Here is a 27,987-nt window from a genome sequence, read left to right on the forward strand (position 1 = left end):
GCTGTAGATTAAAACACAGGTGTGCGAGGGGTCGATGTTAAATGGTCTTTGAATACGTAAATTGCGCTCACGGTAGGACCGTGCATATCGCCATAGATTGGAGCCGCGCTCACAGCTCGTAGACGTTCGGTTTATTTGAATTTCGAATACTGTTTATTCCAATACTTTCAAATATTAAGTGTTAAATTATTTTTAATTTTATTTAATAAGTGGCCAGTGTGTTTTGGAATCATCGAAATTGGACTGTGACGGTAGGTTTTGTTGTTTTTTTTTTAATATTTTTAGCATTGTATTTAAATTAAGTCGTTAAAACAATTGCAGGCACAATTTAGGTGCTGTTTTTTCACCATTATTATAGGTAATAATAATACTTGTATTGATTATAGTTGTCCTCCTTATGGTGAATGAATCAGTTATTGTTTGATCACAAGACATAAGCCAGCCAGTGACTGTTATAACAAATAAATAAATAAATTCGCGTTAATAGAATAATTTAATATTGTTACTATATAGTACCGTAATGGTAGTGTACGGAATGTCAGTTGTTTATTGTAATTTTAAGTACGCGGACAAATATTCAAAAGTACCGGTAAAGGAAGGTATGTGAGTTATTGTGTCGTCGATAGTGAAAGTGTGGTTACTGTACTAAAACAAAGTTATCGGTTATATTTGAAATAAAGGTTAGTGCAAGTCGTTTTAAAATACGGTCAAAATAAATAAACTTTAAACAATTGAGATTTAGGTGTCAATGAATTGTGAAATCTTTAATTCTGTTACAAGCCTTTTACCGTACTTAATTTTTAATTGTTTTTTAGGAAATCGTGTTAAGCCTGAGTTGAGTAAATTGTGTTTTTAATATTAATGTATCATCTAATAGAATGAATGCGCGGATAGCATTTTAGTGATCCACAAATGTTTGTTCTGGGTTTTGGTGCCTTTGTGTATGTGTCAAAGTGTCAATGTTTAAACGAATTCGATTTGTTCAAATTTGGAATACCAGTAGAAAACATGATGCTTTTAAAACATTTGAAAGTTATGAGTTCTAAAATGTTTTTGATCCACTTTCGACGCCATTTGCTTATTTTATCTTCTACCCTATATTTTCTTCATATTATGTAGTAAGTACGTAAAATTGTGCATTGATAACATCGCAGGGTTATTTTATTATTTGTCTGCGAGTGTAAACAAAATACCTTGGGGTAGATTACAAAAGGACAGGCTGATCATTCATAATTTTTGTATTCTTCGGTACGGTTTTTTACCATACTGCAGACTAGTGCAGACCTACTACTTACCTACTTTTTGGTCATAGAAGTGAGACGATACAACTGTTACATCTTTGGAGATTTTATTTCAAGCTTTGAGTTGTCAACATTGTTGTTGATTACTTTAATTACCATAATATTATAAAAAGTAACAAGAGGCAAGACAGCTAGGCAGCTCCGAGCGTAAGACTCTGCCATTACATGCGGATTGATGGATTTTTGTGCCGGTTCTTCTTCTTAGGAATGATATTTTAGAACCTCGAACTAGAGTCATTATAGGTATCGTTTTGAAAGTGCATGAATGGACCTACTACAATTAAACACTTCTTGATTTGGCCACAATGGCAATAATATTAGTTAGTGGACTAAATACAACATTCAGATTTCTGAAGAGACTGAAGAAATCTTCATTTAGATAAAAAAAGTGAGAGAGAAACAGTCCTACTGACTGGTTAATAACATTTCGGGATAACATACTGTATTTAAAAAATACAATAGAAAAAATATGTTGCAAGATAATCTTGATACTCCAAAAAGATCTCGCATGATTAAACCTGTTAACATAAAATGAATATTAATAATAATTATATTAACAAACCCAAAGATAATGTAGTATCAATTGCGTGTATTACAACGCTGTTATCATTAAATCTAATTATAATGTAGTTTAAGCGAAAAAAATACAAAATCAAAATTCCAATCATGCACTCTTGTCGTTACAGTTCTTCAAAATGGACGGTTTTCATACAAATGAAAACCGTCCATTTTGAAGAACTGCACTCTGTAACTATGTGTACACAATCGTCTTTAAAAACAAAGCGGTATGTTTGACATTGTGCATGTGGTTTCAGTGTAAGTGAACTAGTGGGACACCGCCCATCTGAATAAATAAATAAAACCTCTTTTTATGTAAACTATAAACCGTTGTCTCTTTGCGTATTCAAGCGTGCAATTTTAAATTGTTTTTTCGTGTCTGTTAGGTAATGCTATTTGTTGTTTAGATGAGTTAATGTATATGTTTAATATTATAAAAATGAATCCCTATTTCCCTTGGTCACGGCATCACGCGTGAGCGGCTGGACCGATTTCGGTAATTCTTTTTTTGTTGTATTGATTATTGTCTAGAGAAGGTCGTGTTATGAATGAAAAAAAAATAAAAACTGCGGGGAAAAAAAATATAATTTACTACAATTTTAAGTAATCAGTAATAAGTTGATATTGTCCTTGTTTAAATAAAAAAAAACCTAAAAATGAATTAATCCATAAAATATTTAATTTCAAGATACCATAAAATTTCAGTCATGTCTTTTTTTATACGAAGCAGTTCACATGTTGTCGATCTTATTTCAAAAAATATAAATTAAGACTTAACCTTCTTACATTACAAGTCACACATTTCTTCTTTTTCACTGATTATTATTTAAACATTAACTTCTAGATCATGTTTCATCCGTATTATAAGAAACATTCCACCTTCTCACGAATAACTCTCATTATTTAACGGTTCCGTACATATTAATCTTTATTTAGGTTTTACATTTATTAATAACAAGTGGTTGTTGGACTCAATTAGACATTCATTTCAACAATTCGTTAACACATCATCATCTCTAAATTTAGAAGAGTTAGATAAATTTATATAACAATAGAATTATAATTAGGTATAATTAGTGTATTATTACATTAGTGTAATAAGGATAATTATTATTTTCATTAGTCAATTACTTAATTATATATTTCGTTCGTCTGTATGAGTTTAGTATAGGACCGTAGAAATTGGCACGAGAAAGGGGAGGCCTATGCCCAGCAGTGGGAGGATTAAAGCTATGGATGATGATGATATTTCGTTCCATAATGCAGGCTTAGGTGGTAAACATTTGAAGAAAGAAACAATAGTGGACCCTTTCGGACACAGGAAAAGGAATTAGTATCAAGTTGGAATAAAAAACAAAACACTATTATATTTCTGCTCTAAATACTACAACTAGGTACCTTTTACGCAACTTAGATCATGAGGCCCTGAAGTTATCACTTAGATGTGGATTTGTTTGATGAATACCAACCGTAGAATATACTTAAATGTACATGGACATGACAGGTCTAAGTTGTCCGGTAAAACAGTCAGTCGGCGCTCTGGCTAACTTCAGAGGCAACGTTAAAAAAGCAAATGTAAATGAGGTGATTAATAGAAATGAGATATAATTTCCATACATTTGAGTGGACGTTAAGGATTGTAGAAATGTCATTTGGGTTGTATTCAAAATTGTTTGTGAAATATTTCTGGTTCTTCAACGGGTAAAATCATCCCAGCCCTTTTAATGCCCTACTGGACCCTTTCGCTCGGAATTGCTAAAATGCATCTGTACAAGTGTTTCAATGATAAAAATAAACAGTACTAGTAAACAAGAACTTACGTCAAAGAGAAAAAATGCTACAGGTATATTTTAAGATACATAAGTAAATAAGTAAATTAATAATAGAGGAAAATGTATCATCAACATTGTTACGGGCACCACATGTTATAGACAATAGGCCACAGTCGTGATTATAGTATCCATGCTACTCGTACGCTCACCTACAAAAGTCAATAAACAGATCAGGTTTGCAAAGTGCCAGTAATTTTCAGTAAATATAGAAAATTCAAGCGTGCGTTTTTAATTTTTCATTTTAAGGTGGCTTATTTACTTGGTTTTTTTATGCATATAAGCAAATAATAGGTACAGGTGTGAAATAATTCAAACCTTGAATAGGACCCGAACCTGGCTAAACGCGCCAATGGCGAATAATAGAGAATAGTACTATAATAGCTTTACAAACTTAGATTTCGCTCAGAAACGCAGAAACTCAGAACTCAGAAACGCAGTTCTCTGAGAAAATCAGACTTTGTTTCTTCTATAGTGACAAGTTTTATGGCGGACGTAACTTCATTGTATTATTTGTGTTTAATTGCAAATATTATCAGATTCGCAACACTTTCTACGTATTAAAAAAATAAAAATCTTCTTAATCAATTTTATTGTTGACCGTACCTATGTAGGTAATATTAACCAATACGTCCTCGTTGATTTCTTTATAAGATTTATGTTCAATTTCCTTCGCAAACGTTATGCAAATATCGTGTTTTTATTTGAACATCCTATAACAATTTAATCACCTTCAATTTCGTGTTCGGTGTTCAGTTACTGCGAAAATAAATGGCTCCGATATTGGACTGATGATTGTAAAGTGACGTCACTTGTCGTTAAATAATGTTATTTCCATACATTGAAAAGTTCACTCATGCCTATAATGTCACATTGTCTATAAACTGTTAGATTTTTATAAACTCAATTGACTAAGAAGTGATGGGCAACATGTTTTCAATCGAAACTACAGAGGTTCCTATATTTTTCCTATTGAAATTCGAAATTAACATGTGTTGCTTGTTATAATATTTTTGTACATTGTATGACTTAATAAAAGTGTCTTAGAACTGAACGAGTACAGGACTGATTAAGTTGTCACTGACAGCATTTTTTGTGGCGTTAAAACACAACGTTTTTCATTAATAATTAATAATGCATGACACCTAATTATTCTTTTAATAAGAACTACTCCTAAAAGTTATTTCTTGTATCACGGGTGTATTTTTTATTATCTTCACCTTTAATAGTAGTCGCAGCTCCTTGCCTCCAAGGACTTCACTAAGAAGCTGGACTAAGTAGGAATAATGTGTAAGTGCATACTGCATCCCGGTTATATCTGAAAGGGAAATGAATAACAGTGGGAGTCAAGGTGATGTCACTACTTTAGCAATTGTAATCGTTAGCTAACATCAAACGTGCGATTTTGCAACCCACTAGACTTTGTGAGGAAAGGGTGGGCAGGGACCGAAAATAAATTTAATTAATTTAGTATTCTTTAAAATTATAAGAACATATAAGTGGAGTTGTTCTAAACGTTAGCAGTTTAAAATATTTACAATTTAAGTGGCAATATTTTTATTTTAGCTAGCCCATGCTCCAAGTAACATTTATGATATTATTAAAGACGTTACAGAAAACCAGATCACAGTTGAGTGACAAAAAAATTATTAACAAAAGTAAAATTTATTAAATTTTGTCACCCATCAACGAATTTATGACGGTGACAATTGTGACTGTTTATTCTTACTTTATTTTTTTTATAGCGGCAGTAGAAAATACACATACAACTTAAAAAAATCAATTATTTTAAAAGAACAGGCAGCAGAGCCTCGGTAACTTGGTTCTGTTTTTACCCTTCGGTAACAGTAGGCTAAAAAATGCCGTGTGCATAATATCTGGCTAAGTTCATAATATACGTTCATTATATTTGTCCGAGTAGCGAGTTAATTTATCTTTGTGGATTACAGTTTTACGATGTTAGATTACCTAGACGTAAAATAGGTCATTTTGCTGATCTAATTGATGTGTCACATCATATCCATTAGATCACCGAGAGGAATGCGCCATGCAGATTATCAGTTATCAGTATGAAACACTATTTCTTAAACACTTCACAGCTTAACTCTAGGTTTTTCTGGATTGTCCTGTACTTAGCTAACTTGCATCTATAGTTCTGGGAGGTAAACAATTTGATTTATGGCTTTGTAGTGTTAAAAGAATTTTGAAAATCGATACAGTAAATACAGATATTATTCTTATTCTAGGTGTCTTTCTACATGTGACTTGAATGTTTGAGAAACCCTTGATCGCAGGGGTTTCTCAAACATTCAAGTCAAGTCATTCAGTAAATTCCTTTATTAAATAAAAACTTCATCAAATTACCCGCGTATACGCTTACAATCCCTCCAAAAAGTATTATTTTCTAATAAGTACAGAAAATATAATGAAAATGAATAATAATACCTAATTTATTCATAACTAAGTAAATTTTTCAATGCGATGCGGCGTTATCGGCGTGCCCGCATACGCATTGGACACGGAATACCGATACACCATTGGACATAGTCCCTGTATCGACATATCGACGTTTCTGCGTATATCGTAACAATGCGATGCGAGAAAAATGCAATGGCAGAAAATCTGCTAATATACGATTAAAATTTTCCACGTTCCGTTTTTAAATTTCACTCGTTTTCATTGATCACGTTTCGCGCACTGCAATGGCGGAATACATTTCGTAGTTTAAATTTTAAATCGTGCGTTCGATTTTGTTTCTTTTTCTGAGCATTTATCGTGCTTATCTCTTTTTTTTAGGATTAAATGACTTTCTTGTATCATTTTATAATCTGCTTGTATAGTAGAGAATATAAGGCTTTAGAGGATAGCTATTGTAATTTTAGATAAGTGGTTTATCTACAGGTGCATTTATTATACCAAGCAAAACTGCGATAAGCTAATTTAATAGTCTTGTCAAAAAAATATTCGTTTCTTTCGTTATAAATTCATGCTGAAGTACGGCAAATCTACTTTTTAAATTTAATTTTGCTACTAGTAAATATAAAAACCTTCTATAAACCGTAAAGTGCTATTTCTCAACATAATAGCTACAGATTAATGTTTACAACTTCAAACAGCGCATAATTTCCAACTTTACTTTCAGTTAAATATTTTTATTCACTAACGTTGTACAGTCAGTCTAACATAACCAATCACTTTGCCAAACAGTACCTTATTTTTGAAAGGCTAAGGTTGATTTTTCGTCAACCATGGTTATTATTTCTGCGGTCGAACGTACAAGAACTTGACCTTCCAACGGATTTCTATTTACTGTAGATGGTGAAGCAAAATGGTAATGCATTGCAAAATGGACCATAACCAATGGAAATTAAATGCATTTTGTTATTGTGTTGATTTCAAAAACAAACGATGTCACGCTATGCAAAATGTATTGATTTTTTTCTAATACAACGTATTTAGTCATTTATTATCAGCTGAACATTCTAAAATTGTGCGTCAAAATAAAACTAAAAAAAAATTGCCAGCGTGATATTCTTGTATAAGGAATATAGCTTAACATCTAAGCAAGGATCAATTAAAAAAAAACACCTTTTAATAAGCACCAATAAAAACTGTACTTCTTATCCACTAATATGTAGGTACTAAAGACCACTAAGTACTTGTGAACGCGCTATTCTTCCTCCTTGTTACTGTTAAACGAATTAAGGTCTAATCGGTGACAATAAAGCATTTCCCATAATTTGTTTTACTGACCTTACTAAAGTCAGTCAGTAAGGTCACCTTAGGGACTATTAAGAACCTACCTACAGTGGGTATAATGAAGGTTTAAAAGAGATTTTCTTGTGTTATCTTACTCTCACGACTAAAATTTTAAATACGAGCTGTCTACTTCCACCAGTGGACGTAGACAAGGTCTTATTGATTGATTGAATTAGCTGTATAATACATACGCTAAGGACACAATTTAAATTCTTAAAAAAAAACTTTGAATATCATCACATTATAATCCTTGTAAAATTATCTTTTAAAAAAAAGTAGACAATTGACGTAAGCTGGTTGAATTTGTTCCTTGAGTTTGCTTTTTTTATATTTTCATAAAATTGCATTGTTAACTTTTGGTATTGGATGTATTCTCCAAATCACAAACGCATAAACGACTTTGACAGTGGCAGCTGTCAAAGTGACGTTTAAGTAGCGATGGTAAACAAAAGATGGCGAGCGGCTTTGAGTAATAATCGGACAGACAGACAAAAAAACAGTCATGTTATCTGTCAATTTCAGTATAATTCGTTCAGCTTGCCAAGGTTTCGCGACTGAAAGAGATTTAACATGAAGGCTATGTTTTCAAATATAAAGATTCGGTAGAAACAAATGCAATATTGTATTATACAGAATGTAGACGTTAAGTATTTAATTTTGCCATAATTATTATATTAAACATCAATCAATTATTTAGGTTAATAGAGTTTGCTGCCTAGTTATTCCTGGGGTTAATTTCAGTTTTACTAGCTTCAGCTAAATACCATATTTGACATGAGACCTTTGACACCCAGAACTCATTTTTCAAGGTTTTGTAGAGTCTTGTTTAGTTTTAATTTGTCATCGAAATTCTAGTCAAAAACCGGTCGAAACTACTACTAAAACTATTTCGTTCGATCTTTCATTCCATAGCCAGTGTTATCTTTCATATTTAACCAATAGATGAAGCTAAAAATTAGAATACTGCAAGTCATGTTACCGTAATTTATTTTGTTTTCATTAATTCGATAACTACTACATACATCACAACTTATCAATGAATATTGAGCCAGAAGTGATATGTTTAGGTATTTGTTATGAGATAATAGATATCACATTACTACATGCCAAATTGTTTTAGTTTGTATGGCGTTAGAGATAAAAATTTTAAGTACACATGCAATCATGGCCAGATTTAACTCATGTTTTAAACTATGTCCAAAAGGTAGTATGCTAGTAAAAAAACAACTCCTGAATTAAGGAAAGTAATCGTTGTGTCGGGAGGGATTTCACACCCGTTCAAGTCACAAGCACAAAGACACCCAGACTCAAGACAAGCATTCGCGGATCACACAAACACTATTCATACGCGGGGATCGAACCCTCAACACGTCTCTCTCAGTGGGTTTGGCATTGTAGACTATGAGTTTAATACATATGGCATAGACCATTTTCAATGTTCCTAATAATACTTTTGTAACAGACTTACCTTATTCATGTTACCTATAACCTGAGTAGACAACTAGATATTATATAACTTCATACTGGCGCCTAATAATTATATAGTATGCAACGCGACATACCTCATTGCATTGGTCGGCTGAATTACCCATGGGTCTTCAACTTCTAAGAAACCATTTGATTTGTAATTGAACGATATAAGTACCAATGGTTCACTTAATAGGGATGATGACAATTTTTTTGCAGTGTCCGTCTTGTAGTTTTTTGTATAATAATGGATACGTACTTTTTAATTTATCCCGCAAACATAAATTGTCCAAATAACAGTGAATGATGTCTCATACTTTTCAATTATCTAACTGAGGGACTAATGAGATTTTTTCTTTTTATACCCAATCATCCCTATTAAGTAACCTTAAATAAAAAAACTTAATTTAAACTCTACGCAAGGAACAACATAACCAACCTTTTTTGTTCAGTTTTTTTTTCTTAAAGGCTATAAACTGAGACATATTAACGACTCCAACAATAAACCACGAGCATTCAGTGTTACCACAGTAAATAATTACACGCTGCCGCTACCGCACAAAATGCGTTTGTAATTGGCATTGCAACGTTTACTGTAATGACTGCTAGGTAATAATAGGCCGGTGTCGTCAGTGACAATGATGACAATGCGTGAATATATAGCAAGACGATATTATGATACGGTTGTAGGAAGGAAGTTTAGTACTCGCTATTGCCCGCGACTCCGTCCGCGTGGATTTCAGTTTACAGCGCACGGTGGTTCCCGTTACCTTGTGATTATTTATTGAAAAAATGGAATGTCCTGGATTCATTTATTTTAAATCAAATCAGTGCTCATGGGTAATCTGACCTATCGCAGCACTGAAAACTCATTAAGAACTAGGTAACTACATAAATTGAGTTTTTTTAACGTAGAGAAATTTTCTAAAATTTTGACATTAATTTTTGATGAAAACCTAGATATTTTCAAATTGTTTTGTCAATTTTTCAAGTCAATTGTGTTTTACGGATTAACAAGCCTCGGACTGCAGTAATAAATCAAAGTTGATTAGGTATTACATGTAGTTATGACTACAACGTAACGATGTGGTAAGTAACCACAAGAAGAATTTTTATCTTAACAATGGTTCCGTAAGGAAACATAATAATATGGATTCCCAACCACATTATTACCAATTACCGTACATTTCCTCAAAGATCAACTTATGAGAGGTCACAGGCTTTGTACCCTTTCCAGTTATATGGCATTCGTACACAAGTTAAAGTATCCATTTAAACCGCAAGTCGTATCAACAGATCAAGAGATTAATCGTTCTTCTATCCCTCGCTTGAAAACCGCCAGCTGAAAGCAGAATAGTACGTAGATATATGTCATGTTTGAAGCATAGGTATGAAGCATCTGATCTTCCGCGTGTCATGGCGCATGCGTGAATATTTCCCTCCCTCGAGCCGCCATCTCGAACGAGTCGGGCGCTGTACGCTCCGCCTTGCACACGTCTTATCGGCAAAATGAAATCGCCGATTCGTTTCCGATCCGTCCGTTGATCGATCAATCGTTGGTCATGGTTGCTTTTGATAGCAAAACTCTTTAAATAAATGAGATTTTAAGAACATTCTAAAGTGTTTTAGATTATGTGTCTTTTGGATGTGGTTGATTAGAATTTGAAGGTGGGTATCTAGTTTCGGAAGAAAAGTTTCTTAAAACTTAGTATCTAGTAAGATGTAGAAATATAGAAAATAAATACACTTCCAGGCGTTACAGCAACAGCAAAGAACTACGCAAAAAATAACTTATCGAATCCAACATAGCAAATTGCCAATAGCCAACATTGGAGCCAACATAGCCAACACAGATCAAATATAACGAATGTTTGTATAAGAAGTCTTCTGCGTTCACTGTTATCGTAGTTAACACGTGCGTATTGTAGCACTCGTGCTGGCCGCGGTGCGTCAGGATCGCGCCATGAAGGCCACTCACTTGTTGCTGACTGTTACGACAGCTGATTCATGTCAAACTTCTGAAAGAACTGGCGGACTACCATCTCTTCACAAAGTAAGCCTTGAGCAGTTGTTGAAGCGAGAAAGCGCTATACACGCTGAAGAGCGCTGTCTCATCTCTCTTCCGCTACTGTATCCTTCTTACTTTAAAAAGAGGTAGTAGAGTATCTGAGAGCATGGTCGATTTTTCTATGAATAGTTTTCGTAATCGACACGGAAAAAAGTTAGAAATTATAGGTCGAAAAGAAAGAAGTTGTTTACTTATAATGACTGTTTAGGTATTTGAACCTAAAACCCTTAGAGTTATGTAAAAAGAAAGTCCCATGATAATGACCACGAAAAATTGCGACTTGTTGCGTCACAAGCCCACATTTCCAACCTTCATGAATCGATAATATTATTAAATGATGTACGGTTTACTCACGCGTATTTATCGACTAGTTTCGGACCCAACCGGAGTCCTTGATCATGAGCAAACGATCGCGAGTCACCGCGTCTGCTCATGATTAAGTATTTATTTAATAATGAATCATTCTCACGATAGTTACTATCAAAATCCATAATATTGCTGTATAATTATTTCTGAATAAAAAGATGGTCCTTTTTAAAATACGAATGACTCAATAACACCCAACACGAATTCCCATTTCAAATAAGGAAGTATAATCACAGATAAATTTCTCAGAAAATTTTACATACTCACTTGTGAATCGAAGAGGTAAAAACCCATATTTAAACGTTACGGATAATATTATATACAAAAACTAGAAATTCAATGCCATACGTCTTTACCCGACGACCGTTCATTTTGAACCCTTGTAACTGACGTTTGGCATCCATATTAATATGTTCTTACTATTAAAAGCACTAAGAATAAATCGGAATGTTCTGCAATAACTAAACATAACTGTAAAAATAAGACAATAATATATTGGTCATTATAGTCGCTTACAATAGAATACATTTTGTTATTTGACCATAAAAAACGGTCAAGTACGGGTTGGAAACATAACACTGTGGGTTACGTACAAATAGGCCACAGATAAGGAAGTCAGTTGGGTGTCAAATTTATGACCAAAACAGCGTTACTTAACCTCAAATTTTGCACTAAGTATGTATTGGTATATAGCGGCTACAGAAATACACCATCTGTAACCTAAGGATGTACAGTCAGACTCTGTAATTGGGTTTTATTTTTTGCCTAATGGACCCTAAAAATACCGTACATGGAAACAGTAAATTCTAGTACTTAGTGTATTGCCATCACATGCTACTTAAACCCAGCAGGTTAGATCGTAAAGAATTATTATTCAATTAGAACCTTTATAAACATGTCATAATAAATTGAACAAAAACAATAAACTATAAACTAGGCACCTATATCAAAATAGTCACGCTATATTTTCGTACTAAAAGTAGACACTATTAATTAATACTAATGTAATAAAAATGTAAATTAACACTAACATTAGTGCTAAAGAGTATTCTAGCCTCTAAATAGGTGAAGGTCGATGTATAATTTAAATAAAAGCATTGTTAGATCAACTGAAAGCAAAAAGCTTTTTCTATACAGACATCGTAAGCTTCAGTACAGAACGACTACGCATAATAGTACAGTAAACAGTAAACCACATGTTTATTTAACCTAGAAACCTACACTACCTAATTAGGTCCCCTTAACACTGTTTTAATAGTAGGTTTTATTGTTTCAGAATGAATTAGCAACATGACCCTCTCAACCAGCCGGCAGCAGTTCCTGGCTTACGAGTCTCAAACACCAGAAGCCATTCAATATGGCAGAAAAGGAGGAATATTTGTGTCCTATTGCGTCTGCGTCACTTTAGTACTGTTTTGTATTATAATTGGAGTGATTGTGGGCGTTATTGTTCATTTCCTCACTTACATAAAGGTAAGTCTAAAATAGCATAATGTTTAAAAGCTAACACAAAAAAACGAAGTCTGTTATCTAATCTGGTGCGTACCAATTCCAAGAGACGATGTCCGATTTCAAGTTCAATTGATATCTTGTATAAATATTCGTTATCAATTTTAATTAAAAAGCTACCGTATTTATTATGTTTATATAACTAACTTTAATTCCGTAGTTACGCGCTGCTTTTTGCCTTTTACGAATAGAAGTGCTATTAACGTCACAAGCCTAACAACATTGTCCGGAGCAAACGTGACTTGTGCCGGCTATATCTTGCTCAGAAAAAGCTAAAACGTCAAAATGACAATCGATCTTTGAGCGGCCGCGCGAGTGCATATAAAATTGAATATTTTTTTTGATATTAGTTTTACTATAGTGTAATTATGCGGGTCGTGTATTGAATAACCGAAAGTTGTATTTAATTACTACTGCATTCTATAACCTGTGATATTTTTTGTTATCGCCTAAAAATGTTTTTGAGTATATTTATCGTTTTAATTATATTTAACGGAGTTACTATTAATGGAAATGCAATTGTAAGTATTAGATGTGTGTAAAACTGATTAATAAAACACGTTGTGTCCATATTTTATACACATTTGTCTGAATAAATTGTTAAATACCAAAGAAACGTTAATCAAGTATGATCGTTCGTTTTTCTATTGCATTCGTTATAAATTTAAAAAACTACATTAAATTAAGGGTGTTGTTGATGTCCTATTCAGTTGCATTTAAAAAAACATCCATTGAATTAATTTGTTAAGGAAAATTGTGTTATTTATAGGAACCAATATTTGTAGTGACGATTTAAGATAATCAATACAATTATATTAATTATATAATTTCCTAAAGCAACTAGCAAATATGATGTGCTCTAACTAGTCACTAAAATAAAGTCCATCATTTTCAAGTTAATTATTAAATTTGTTATTAATACCTAAAATAATGATAGTCAATATTGTGTCTTATTAAAAAAAAGCGAGGTATGAGTAGTTACATAGATATTCTCTGGCCAAACAATATTAAAAAAAAAGATAACACATTGAGACTGGTTAAAAAAATATTTTGTCAGTGTCATGGTTTATATTTCGGTACTACTGCCCTCAGAACAGAGGCCTATCATGTGGTACTATTTTATATTGTAACTAAATACCAAATTTTATATTCCTCTATGCCAGATTAATTTAATTCACATAATAATCATTCAGAAAATTCATATGTTATTAAGTATTTTTTAATGCTATGCTAATATCTAGCTTATTCCTGAATTAAATAAAGGTCAGTCATTGGTTTTTCTGGAATTATCTGGAGTGTAATACATGGAGACTATTCTACCTCCATAGACCAATGCACTAGACAGGTAGCATCCTGTAGTAATACACAGTTCATGTGCAATAGGTCTTTTGATTTATTTAATTTACCTATTATTTTTTAACTTAAATCATTAATACTCATAATTATAAACAATATGGGTTTTTGTTTGTCAGACGTTATCACATCTACTTTAATTATATAAATATGGGAATTTCCCTGTTCTAATAATAATAAGTAGGCATACCTGCGTTAGATAATTTAATAATTAATTCCTTCTCTGCTTCTAGACAGCTGCAATATGATAATATAATGGGCATATTTAAAAACTTTGCCGTCCTTCCAACAGACACTAGTTAAACAATAGCAATGTTCATATGTATGACTCACGGGGCAAAGAAATGGTTAATGTCAACAGATCTTAATTTTATAAATAAAGGCTAAGTTAATTCTATTTGTTCCAGCTTTCACAACAACCAGTAGACTTTTGGGATGAAATGGAACCATTTGGTCAGTCAGCGTCTCCATCACCAGACCTCAGACTACCAACTCAAGTAGTGCCAAGCTTCTACAGACTGAAACTCAAAGCTGACTTAGACAACTCAACATACTCTGGCGACGTATTCATAACGATACAGGCGAGCAGAAGTGTGAAAGAGATTATTTTACATTCTAAGAATCTTACAATAAGCAGTGCCAAGCTTACGGAGCAAATATATGAGAAAGTTGAAACTGTACATGGGAAAGTCAAACGTGATGTGAGTGAAGCTACTACGGCTCCACCAGAAAATGTAACGACAACTGAAGTCCCTACTACGGTAGAGGTTGACCAGAATGCAACAGTAGCTAATGTTACCGAGTCTATAGCAGCTGTCTCCAATGATACAGTTTTAAGAACAGTGACCACAGCTGTACCTGAGCCCGTTGATACTGAGATCACCCGCAGTGCTGTACGGAGTATTAAAATAGTATCAATTGTAGAAGGGACTGGAGACAGGCTGCTTCTGCTGCTGGAGACGGGGCTGAAGGCTGATGTGGACTATATACTACAGCTCTCCTTTGATGGATTCATCTCTAACTCTCTTACTGGATTTTATAAGAGTACTTACATTAATGATAAGCATGAAGTCAAGTGAGTATTGTGATGTCTTATATTTTTTTTTGGCGACGGGCATATTGCTGTACCTAAGGTCGTGAGTTCGATTCTCACCCAGGACAAATGTTTGTGTGATAAGCACAATCATTTTTTCCGTACCTGGGTGTAATATAATATGCATGTGCTTAGAAATATACATATAAGAATGTGTTCATCTTTTGTCTAGTTTTCATAATAGAAGCTTAGCTTGGTTTGAGACTAGATAGCGTTGTTCAATATTATAATTAAAAAAATGAATAGCTTCTACGTAAATTATGTAATTATGATGATTTCAACAAAATGATCAGCAACTTTTGTAACAATATAAACTCTAAACCCAGAGTTACTTATCAGTATCTTTGAAGAATGCCTAAACCACCGATTTGTTTGTTTACGCCAGTTATCTATTAAATAATCTGGACCAAAATCATGCGGTTCTCTCGTGTCGACTCATTGTTATTACTATACCGTAAGTAATTTGTTTTAAACATTACAAAATAGTTATAACAAACAAAGTTATGCTTCATATTCTTAACTAAAATAAATGGCGTCATTTCGATAAATGCTCAGTTAATTAATAATTTATTTTTATGATTTCACGAAGACGTGAACATTTTTTAGATTGAGTCATTCTTAATAATAATAATACTTCAGCTTCTAGACTTCAGCGACTAGACAGATAGTGATTTTAATAAACACTCATAAAACGGGTATAGTTACTTACTTTTCGTCAAATAAAAAAAATTGTAAATAAACTAGAAAATAATTCTAAATGATATAAATAACTCGATTAAAAACAAAAATAGCCTCAATATTCACCGACATACTTGACCTGAGACCTTACTTAGCTAATCGTTTCGATAAGCAAGTCCAAGAACATCGAACTAAGATTGATACTCAGTCGAAAAAGACAGACCCCTATTTTTTAAAAGGAAAGATACCCAAATATTCTTAAAGGACCTTTGATTTTCTACACTTCCAGTTACAGGCTTGCTACAGTTTCTCCTGCTATTACACCCTTGTGGTTTAACAAGATGACAGAATCTTTAGATAACCGCACTTAAAACTCTTAAGTCCGGATTTTTGCCGTCAAAAAATGATGTAACAACACCGATCATAGCTGTCTCGCTTCCACAACGGCATCAGTCCAGCTGTCCCTTTTAGTCAGGCGTGCCTTGTGTTTTAATATCTCAAAGACATCTAAGATCCAAACCTAAAAACCAACGTTTTAAAACTCCATTCAAATTTTATCAAAATCGGTCCAGTCGTTTTAATAGTTATAAATTGCATCGTCATCAGATTTGAAACCACCATGAAAATATCAGCCTGCTAGCTTATCGGGCAGTGCCTCAAAACTGCGTTGCAAAAACCCAATTGGGACGACAAACAAACAAGAAGGGTATTTATAAAAACGTGGGAAAAAATCAAATCATCGAATTATTTATCTTTCAGAAACCTTGGAGTCACACAATTCGAGCCAACATCAGCTAGGTCTGCATTCCCTTGCTTCGATGAACCCGCGTTCAAGGCCAAATTCGAAATCAGCATCGCTCATCCAGAGAACATCACTGCGCTGTCTAACATGAAGGTTGTGACTCAGGAACCTATGTGAGTACTATCAACTAGTTTCATTCTGTTCTAGGTCGCCTTATGTATGTATTATGATGTAACCTTTGCTGAGATTACATGTCACATGTGTTTCAAACGATGGAAAAAAATCAGAGCAGGATGCGGATATAATGCGTATGATGAATTACTCTGCATTTCCACGGACCAACTAAAGGCGGAATACGATGCACGGCGGTTCAGGTTTAGTTAGTAAGAGTCCGAAACTAGCCTCTTCATTCCCCAAGGAGGTGAATGTCCATGAGGATTCTCACGAATAACCAAAATAAGAGATAATTGGCTATAGTTTTCTGATTGAGTGCAAATGCGATGATCATAAAGGAATTTAATTCCTGCATCGCGGGGGCTTTACAAACATTCATGTCACGTGCACTAAATACCCAGACTCCGAACGAACAAGCGACATGACAAGAATTTCGACCATTCCGTCCTATGTCCAAAATTGTTACCACCCAAGATTTTTCCCTATTCATTCATACAAAATTGCATTATCGAAGCAGAAAAGAATCCTCGAAAAAACAATAAACAAAGTAACGGTTCTCATTATCTATTACTATCCAATTTTTTATTTGGTTGATGTACAACCTGGTGTCAGAGTTGAATCCGCCTGAAGGCCCCTGGCGAAGCCGATCGCCTAATTGAACCTCGAAACCGGCCAGCTGACTAAGAAACGCAATGAAATCAATTCGCTACGTATCCACGTATAAATTATTTGTTAATTATTACACAGATAACGGTATACTCTGAAAGCAGGCAATCGAGTTTTTAATTATTTTGTAATTTTGCGCACGTTCTAAACGAGAATGTAATATGGAAGTAAGTATTTCTGTTTGGGAATACTGAACAAGTCTGGGTTAGGGACGGAAATTCTGAATAAATTTTAAGTAACTTTTCTTCAGTGATATGCGCACGTCACTCGAATCAGAATTTATCAGTAATTCAGCGAACTAAATTAATTTATGAAACGCATTAACGATAACATATTTGTCTACCGACAAAAAAGGGAGGAGGTTTGAATTCGTCTGTTTTTTTTATGTGACTGGGTTCAGAAAAAATACTAATACTACTATTTTAGACATTCACCACCATCCTTCACCAGACTGATCAATGTTCATATATTCTGATGTCATTTTTGTTCGCAGCCCCGAGCAGCCCGGCTGGCAGTGGACCCACTTCGACAGATCAGTTCGTATGTCAACCTACCTCGTCGCATTCGTCCTATCTGACTTCAAATCCTTAGACACCAACTACACGAGCAAAGACAACAAGACCATTCCCATCAAGATCTGGACGCGTCCCGAACTGGTGGCTAAAGCCAAGTACGCCGCGTCCATAACGCCAAAACTCCTTGCGTACTATGAAGAAGTGTTCGGAGTACCATATGCCTTGGATAAGATGGACCTGATCGCGATACCTGACTTCTCAAGTGGAGCTATGGAGAACTGGGGTCTTGTGACATTTAGGTGAGTTTTACTCATATCAAACCTCTTCTAACATTGTTATATTATATTATTAAATGAACGTTGGACTCGCAATCCCGCCGCGTCAGCCCATGATTAAGGATTTTTTTTTTATTATTTATTTATCGTTCCATTTAATATTAAAAATGCAAGTTATGTACATACTTAGAATCAGGGTTTAAAATCCTTCACTTTGATACCCCACTTAATATGCCTGGTAGATTTATTTTTATTTCCTCACATTATGGCTACAAACAGCCGCTATATTGTTTTTTTTTTTTATATTTCACCTACCTAAGAACACTCGGGCTAATAAGACAAATCTAACGATACCTCAAATGTGAAAATCCATTCAACGTTTCTAGAGATACAAGGTAATAAAGAATATTACATACATACAAGATACGCGCTAAACACATAACCCTCCTGGCAGTCGGGTAAAAAGCATACTAATTTACTATAAGTAGGTAGATACATTCCACAGACACTGAGTTCATGATGAAGGGCTCCGATTGAACTGAAAATGTAAAAAAATCCCGAAAAAGACGTTGTTTCTCTAATATTTTTCAAAAATATTATGGATAATTATAATAGTATGATCATAGTCACATTATTTTAACGATCCATAAAGGGAAGTATTAACATAATCTATAGCGCAAAACATTACGTAAATATTGAAGGACATAATTAGCACATTTATGGCCTATTGACTTTGTATTGTTTAGCGGGCTTCGTCGTAGTTATGTTAAATGCGATGACGTATGTCCACATGTGACATAGCAACTAGGATTGCTATGATAAGAAAGATCTATGCCGACCGTTGGTGCCGGCATCCAAATGTATGAACTTCTAGAAGCGTTTGACCGTCGTCCTAAGCGTCATACTAAAATGCTTTTTCAATCTTTGCCAGTGCAAACGGTCAATGTACTTTAAAACCAGACTAAATTTGCGAAAAAGCAAATTGGATTAAATTTCGAGATATTATAGTACCTATCATGAGTATCATGACTGATCAGATCCATATTCTTATTCGATTTTGAAAACACCTCCTTTACTTGTTATGATTCCCTTTCCGAAATTACATCATTTTTTCATTTCGTTCAATTGTGGCTCTTGACGTCATTTTGGCTGTTGACTATCTAATACCAATTGTGTTTGGTGGTAGAACTATCGTTAGTTCAGAGTAAATTAAACCAAACTAGGCTTATCAGAGAAGATTGTAGGCCGTAAATGTAACACAGATAAAACTATTTTTAAATGTGATCTAAATAGGTGAAGTAATACCGCTTGTTTTTATGTACTTTCCGGAAAACGGTTAATATCTGGATATGTTTATTTTATCTCGTTGAATTAAATGGTTCTATCTCTTTTTTATTAACTTTTGTATTGCATCTTACGGTTAAAAATAAGCACCAAAAATGTAATAGCGAAAAATATCCATAAGACTGCCAAAACGACTATAGTTTCAATTTCCTTTGAGCCTATAAAAAAGACTACCGAGGGTTGTAGCTCAACTTAGGTTAAGGCTATGTTCAGCAGTAGAAAGCAATAGGTGCACTACTAGACTGAACTTTCAAATTATAATAAAGCACTTGGCGAGAATCTATCATACATGTCTTGTACCCAGATAATATAAAACTGAACTGGAACTTAGTCCTACAGAGCATAATTAATGAAGGAGAAAATAGTAAAAATATTCTTCAAAATCTGTTTAATGTTACATTTACCTTTATCTTACCTACCTTGGCCTCCAGAGAAACAACCCTCCTGTTTGATGAAGCGGAGAGCGTGCCCAGAGACAAGCAGAACGTGGCCATAGACATAGCGCACGAGCTCGCTCACCAGTGGTTCGGTAACCTGGTCACCATGAAGTGGTGGACCGACCTCTGGCTTAACGAGGGATTCGCGACCTATATCGAGTATGTGGGGGTTGATCATGTAAGTATACCTGGTACAACACGTTTGCAAACATATTTAGGTAAAATCCTCGTCGTCATTTGAATAAACCTTCTGTACTTAGAAATTAATAACTTTCTTTGAGAACACAATTTTGAAAAAAGATTTTCCCTTTAATGATATTTAGGGTTGGCTTCGTTAATATGATGTGTGACCAATTTGTTGGACGGAAACCCTCTTAGGGTCCAACATATTCGCGTCAATTCGCTCCTACTCGCACTTCACTAGTTTTTTACATAAAAATGCTCCAAAATTTCGAATCATGATGGAATCACAATTTCAATTCTTGTATGTCATCTGCAATACTCTTTTGTACTAACACTTATGCATTAAATTATACCTAAGATAAACTTAAAGATCCTTCAGCAAAATTGAAAGTTTCTACAGAACATTTTAAACCTTACCTCCTTTAAAATACGTCTTAAAATAACTTTTAACAATCTATCTTCAGGTGGAACCCGAATGGAAGATGTTCGAATCCTTCTCCCGAGACAAAATGGACCTCCTTCGTTCAGACGCCTTGAAGAACACATCTCCCGTGTCTCGTATAGTTAACGATGCTTCGGAAATATCGCAGAAGTTTGATGAGATATCGTACACAAAGGGGGCCAATCTCATACGTATGCTGAACCACACGATATCTGAGGACTTGTTCCATAAAGGATTGGTGGTTTATTTGAATGATTGGTAAGTATTCGTTTATTATTATTTTTATGTAGATAACAGGCGTCTTTGCCCCTTTTTCCCAAAGTCCAAGTCTAGAATGTTGCAGTTGTATAAGTTAGATGTCGCTCATAGCCGTGTAGTGTGGTATCTTGCTTCCGCAATTGCAAGTATGATATTAAGAAGTCTCCGTATAAGTCGGAAATATTTAATGGGCGTGACTAGTGATATAGTTTATCGATACATTTATACAGATATAGCCCGATCTGCACTTCACTTCTTTAATATAAAAGTAGTCCAAATTTTCTCTTACGAAAAATCAGATTGTGGATGAAATAAGTCTAAGTTAAGCAAATTCTATCCAGTTTGTAATTTGGATGGGTTGAAGTTAATATTTTCAGAAAAGCACTAGTATTCCATTATTACACTATTTTCCATAATTTCCAAGAGTGATTACGATATTTATCATTGTAGGAAGTTTGCAAACGCCGAAGAGAATGACCTATGGTCAGCGATGGCTAAGGCCACAATATCGGAGCCTACCCTAAAGGACCTCAATGTGGTGGACTTCATGAACTCCTGGACCAAGCAGGCTGGTTACCCCGTAGTCAAGGTTAATAGGAACTACGCGACTGGGAAAATTGAGTTTGAACAGGTAAGGATTGTTTATCGTAATGTCGAAATGTCATCAACAGGGAGTCCTTTGCCTAGCAGAACATCAGCCCAGGGATAGGCATATTGAATATTTAAATAGACAGTTTTTAAACAACATATTTTTTATTACCAGCTGTTGTCAGCGGCTCCGCCCGTTACTAATTAAAAATGGGACAAAATCCTCCCCTGTCCTATGCGTTAATACAGGCATACAACTACCTGAGTACCGAATTTCGTTCAAATCCATAAATCCATCTGTAAAAGTAACAAACATTCCTCCACATTGCCAAACTTTTTATAATAGGAAAAGTAGGAAGTTATCTTCTATCTACTCATTCTGTATATATCTTCTATATTTGTATTACTATTAGTTTACCATTTCCCATCTCGCAAAATTTCCATTTTATCAATTAAATTCACTCAATTCGTCCGCAGCGCCTATTCTCCTCAGCCAAAGAGCCCTACCCGAAGATGGTGGAGCAGCTGTGGCACATCCCCATCAGCTACGCCGTGGTGGAGGCCCCCCCTCACACCTGGAGCAGCCAGCCCAGGACCTGGCTCAAGGGACGGTTCAGCATTGTGGACGACCAGATCAATGACACTCAGGCGCTATATGTCAATGTTGATGCTATTGGTGAGTACTATGTTTGTCATTGTCACGATGTTGGCACCATCAGTAAAAAACCCTTGGTGTTCATGCTGTATGTTCATGGCACCTTACAGATTGACACTAGACACAAAATAACGTACTGGTTCTACGGAAAGCAAGCTGAAAACTGATATAATAGAAGCTTTTTAAATTTTCGGAGTCCGTAAATCGACATTTGTTCATATTTTTGGTGCATTTTGTTGCCGATCGTTCATTCTTAGTCGAGTTAATATGTTGAGCTAAGTTGGGGAAACGTCTGAGATTTAATAGTGCGCCAAAGTCAGTCATATAAAAGTACTACGTAAGCTATCGTAACAATCAGAGTAATCCAAACAAAGAGAACAAAATACCGAACAATTTTGAAATAACAATTTTTATTTCTCCACAGGATACTACAGAGTTAACTACGACAAGAAGAACTGGGAACTTCTCAGCGAGGTCTTAAAAGCCGGTCAAATACAGTCACCTATAACCAAAGCACAGTTAATCGACGACGCGTTTAACCTCGCCAAAGTCTCTCAGTTAAACTACAGTTATGCGTTAGGTTTAACCACCTACGTGATAAATGGTGAAGATTCTAAGTTAGTCTGGGACTTACTGCTCAATAATATGGCCTTCTTGAGGTATAATTTGAGATCTACGTCCGGATATGTTTATTTCCAGGTAATTTTGTGTGTGTTTTTTAAGTGAAATTGTAGGTGGCGCCAGTGTTTTAGACAGCGCCATCTAGACGTTTTTTTTAAGTTACATTCCCCATTTTGTCGCTTGGTTTAAAAACAAACGTTTTATTTTAAAACTTGATTTATCCCTTGGACTTACCTTAACTGATTAAATTTTCTGAATATAATCTCTGTAGTTATACATTATGAATTTTTGAAACATAATTTTATTAATGGAGTCCGACGGTTTCTACATATTCTTTAGTAACTTAAGAACTTAACTACACACAACAACAAAAAATGTTTCAATCTATCCCCTATTTCGCCAGCTTTAATGGACAAAATAAATGTAGACTGCAACATACTAAAGATCCTAATTTTCAAAAATCTCCAAAAAATCTAATTTTCTTTCCTTACAGGACTACATGAGAATAATCCTAGCTACGCAGTTAGAACGCGTGAACTACGGCCTCCGCAAGCCGAAGGACGACAACGAAGCCTTCCTCATCGAGAACCTCGTCATGTGGGAGTGCTACGTGGAGTCCCCGCGATGCCTCGCCTGGGCCCGGGAACAGTTCGACAGCTGGATGAAGCAGGACGACCTTACTAATAACCCGTAAGTATATTTACTGACTAGACGGGTAGTTGAAAGGTTGAGGACACCACGCCAAACCCACTTTGACTGCCCGATTAAAGTCCTTAGTGCGCGAGTCGTTTTTTCTAAAAAACTTTGCGTGACGTGTAGCAGCGTGTAGGACAAGCATTTGTGTGATCCACGAATACTTGTACTGAGTCGAGGTGTTTTTAAGCATGAATGTGATTTGAATGTTTGTGAAATCTCCCGCGACATAAGGATTAAATTCGTCAGTGTGGGAGTCGCACGTTTTTATATACTTACGAAATTTATGAAACTGTACTAATTGAAATAAGAAGATATCCGCAGAAGTACACTCGCGTTTTGAAAGGGCCTTTGAGGACATTTTTGAGATGTAACCGTCTTAGCTATTGTAAAGATTTTCATCCCAATTACATAAAATGTCTCTTGTACATTCAATCCCACCAAAAACATTAAATGTAAAAAAATGCCAAGTCTCTCGATGCAGTCTTTCCATCGTAAAAAGTTTTGAGATCTCATAGAAGCCAAGTCCTATTCAAAATATTTTGTAGTTATAAATCAACATTTAGTAATTGTATCAATAGTTTTCTTTATATTATAATTATAGTGACTTGGCAATGAGCACAAGAAGAAACAAATAAAACGGCATATTTGTAGGAGTTGAAAGTTACACACACCGCATGCGTAAACATTAATATCACAAAATTAATTTTCTTTTGGTTTATCCGTGTCGTCCCAACCGAATTTCGGCAACGGCAGTCAGTCTTAGTGTACTCTCGATTCATTTACTTTCATAAAGCGATGGCCCGTAAGGTATTCTTAATTATTATATTGGAGCATGTAGTCGGTAGTGACCATCATGATTCACACATAACAAATAATCTGATCACTGGTCTCGTCAGTAACATTTGCACATAATTCCAGGCATCAAGCAGCTTTTAATTTGTGCTCATTGCCAAGTCACTATAATTATAATATAAAGAAAACTATTGATACAATTACTAAATGTTGATTTATAACTACAAAATATTTTGAATAGGACTTGGCTTCTATGAGATCTCAAAACTTTTTACGATGGAAAGACTGCATCGAGAGACTTGGCATTTTTTTACATTTAATGTTTTTGGTGGGATCTCATTTATTTTTTGTAAGTGTATTTCTTTCTTTTTTTTTAGGTGTCATAATTTCTAGGACTTCAGCTACTGCTTTGCTTAGAACCCATTCTCTATCTCTATCTCTTTTGTTTCTTCTCTGAGACTTCGTTACTTCTAATGTAAACAAGCTTAAACTTATATATATATGCATATATATATCTACTAACTTACAAACTATAGCTAAACTAAACTAAATAACACGTAAAGTTCTCCGAATATCAATTATCACTACAATATTTTTTAGTTTCGAAATGGTTTTTCATAGACAGGTGGCGCTATCAAATGAAAATTATCGAATTATTCTGAAGTACTACTTAGACTGCGCTTTGTAACGAAACCATAGCGCGATTCAGACACGTACAACGCCATCTATCGAGCGCGCATACAATATTTATCGCAATACAATGGAGTTTTAGCTTTATTAATTTAATGAATTATGAATTTTATGTATTAATTTGTATTAATGATAGTCTGTGTATTACATTTATATTATTCTTTTCTATTCTATGTATGTATTCATCCAATTGAATAGGTACTTAAACAACGAACAAAGTTAACAATGCAGTCAAAATCCATACATAATGTTCTTGCCAAACCGCAAATATAAAATTGTTTTCTATGGCATATTATTTTTTAATGTTTTTATAATTTTTCCTTTATATGTGGCTAAGGACCTATCTTGGTGCAAAATTTGAAGTTTCTAAGTCTGCTAGAAGTACCTTAGATTTTTGATGATCTGTCAGTGAGTCAGTGAGTGACAAAATGGTGTAACTTTGATCGACCGTAACTCCTAAACCATTAATTCAATTGGCATGTAATTTCGAACTTAAGCTTGTTCTAATGCCTACTATTATTCCCCGAAAAGCTAAACTCCTAGCTTTGTCCACGTCGAAGATACAGGGGGGGCGAAACAGCCGCGAATCGCTTCGAGAAAAGATGGTACGGCCGTGCCCGTTTTGCTCGAGACTTGGCAGGGGCACTGCCGTGCCCTCAGATTAGAGCTAAATATATAAACTCGATACAAATAAGTTTTAAATCTGCTTTCTGAATCGATTTAAAGCTGAAATGCAGGTGTACGTTATGCGACATATTTTTTTTAGAGTAGCAACGTTATTTTATTATGAAATTCGAATTCATGGTAACTTGCTACTGTGCTGCTACTTTTTATTAAAGAAAACCCCAAAGACGACTATAAATCCCGTTACTAAAGTCCATTCCCCGTGGCAGCATCCCTAGCTACCTGCGCTCGCTGGTGTACAGCATGTCGCTGCGCGGGGGGGGGCGGCGGGAGTTCGACTTCCTGTGGGGCGTGTTCCAGAACTCCAGCGACCCCAACGTCAAGAGCCTCGTCATCAACTGTCTGCCCAGTACGCGCGAGGAGGCGCTCATCACCATGTGAGGCATACTTATACTTGATAAATATTGTGTTTAATTGAATCTTGAGTATTTTGGCCTTGTATTTGTACTAGGTCATCCAGAGGACTTTGTCCTGGATAGTCTGATTTGTTAATTTAATCAATCTAGGAGTGAAATTAGTTTCGCGCGATTTTGATTTCGGTTTCGCTTGCATCATATTCCTAAATAAAACCTTGATTTTACAAGCTCAATATTAAATTAAAACATTTATGAATTCAAAATAAAACTAGCTTTTCATAATGGTCAACGACTTTCCCAATTTACAAGTAACTTAACAAACTCAATCATTGACCCTACAAAAAATTACAGGTTACTAGAAAAGTCTCTAACCGAGATACCAAAGCAGTACGCGGTAGCTGCCTGGAGCGTGGAGCCACCGCTAGGGTCCAGGATAGCGCAACAGTTCCTCATAGACAGGTTCGACGAGGTCTACACCAAGTTCACTGACATGGACTCGTTCATGTTCCCCGCTGTGCTCAGCGGGTCCTTCGGGTTCATTACTACGGAGGATGAGCTGGATAGGGTAAGGATCTTTTTAATATAGATTTAGTTTAGGCATAATATAAGTAACCAGGGAATGTAGAGCCCCCGCTAGGCTCGAAATTACACTCGGATATCCGAGAGGTACAGGTCACCACAACAAACCTACTATGTGCGTCGTTTTGTCGATTCTGGACTGTTCTGAACGTGGATGTGGTGTCCATGTGACTAAGAAGATAGTACAGAAGCTTTTTAAGCAAAAGCTGTCTGATTATGTATATGCGAAATTTTAGCAAACCTTACTCCGTAAACCCGTAGGTTTACAGGGCTAAATAACTTTAAAGAACGATACCATTGTAATAAATAGCCTTACTATGTCATCCTGTCTTTAACATCCCGTTTGACATCAGCCAAGACAACATGACGTCATGTTGTCAATCGAAACAAAATTGTATCATGATGATTACCAATAGCAAAACACAACATGTATCATAATAACATGCAGAAGTTAGAAGCCTAACAATGTGTTCTCATTCCAGTTGAAGAGTTTCGCGTTAGAACACAAGGCGCAGCTGCTGCCGATGTCGCAGACGCTGCAGAAGCTGGTGGACACGGCCGAGCTGCGGATACAGTGGGTGCACAAACACGCCGACGAGATCAACCTGTGGTTCAAGGACTTCGTTACTAGTCAGTATACATTTTTTATATCTTTACAGTTGTCATTTTTACTATAGGACTAGTCTATCTTTTCCTATCAGAAAGAGTCATAGGCTCATGCATTATTTAATAAACAAATTCGTCAATTCCTTCAACTTAGATCATTAAGAATGTCAAGCATTACAGAGAATTAAATGTTTTTGGTCGTTAGTGACCGATGCAAACAGACGCATATTGATTGAAATTGATACTTGTGCATTATGAAACACCTTTTTCATACGCAATAATTTAATTGTACAAAATTTTGAATCCTTACAAAATAATGAAACCCAATATTATTTCTTCTCGCTGACAATCAGCGCCGCGACACTGTCCATAGGGTCGCTGCACACGCTGAGCGAGGGCCATTTCGCGAGCTTGTGACGCCTTTTTTTTCTGTCTTGTTCTATTTGTTTCTATTGTTTTATAATGTACGTTTGTTTGAACTTATATTTGCTTGTCTGCATTGCGTCCTATATGCGATATGCGTCATAGCGACGAATAAATGTTTATTCTTTCTTTCTCCCCAGACTACAACGCCACGTCGCCCGCCCCGGCCGGCGCGCCGCCCGCCCCGGCCGGCCCCGCCCCGCCCGTGACGTCACCAGTGCCGCGCCCGCCGCCTAGGGGGGGGGGAGGGGTGGCATACTACTGGGTATTAAGATATTAG

At 35.3% G+C, this 27,987-nt stretch overlaps 1 protein-coding gene across 1 annotated transcript; it reads left to right on the forward strand.

The window, feature by feature from the left end:
• Positions 1-27,987, forward strand: LOC113500831 (aminopeptidase N-like). Its single transcript, XM_026881726.1, has 15 exons — positions 1-251; positions 12,625-12,821; positions 14,618-15,285; positions 16,741-16,896; positions 18,057-18,377; positions 20,129-20,312; positions 20,782-21,017; positions 21,468-21,648; positions 22,083-22,281; positions 22,685-22,959; positions 23,375-23,571; positions 25,953-26,120; positions 26,451-26,664; positions 27,161-27,308; positions 27,848-27,987. Exons 2-15 carry the CDS (start codon positions 12,639-12,641, stop codon positions 27,985-27,987), a joined length of 3,270 nt encoding a protein of 1,089 aa, XP_026737527.1. The 5' UTR covers positions 1-251; positions 12,625-12,638.

The sequence above is a fragment of the Trichoplusia ni genome, chromosome 14, assembly GCF_003590095.1.
Source record: "Trichoplusia ni isolate ovarian cell line Hi5 chromosome 14, tn1, whole genome shotgun sequence".
Classification (NCBI taxonomy): Eukaryota; Metazoa; Arthropoda; class Insecta; order Lepidoptera; family Noctuidae; genus Trichoplusia; species Trichoplusia ni.

What these genes read in the sequence shown, in the direction of transcription:
- LOC113500831 (XM_026881726.1), top strand. Translation starts at nt 12,639, where the DNA reads ATGACCCTCTCAACCAGCCGGCAGCAGTTCCTGGCTTACGAGTCTCAA. An exon ending in CCGGATATGTTTATTTCCAG is followed by an intron (nt 22,960 to 23,374) that starts GTAATTTTGTGT and finishes CTTTCCTTACAG; the next exon opens with GACTACATGAGAATAATCCT. An exon ending in GTTCAAGGACTTCGTTACTA is followed by an intron (nt 27,309 to 27,847) that starts GTCAGTATACAT and finishes CTTTCTCCCCAG; the next exon opens with ACTACAACGCCACGTCGCCC.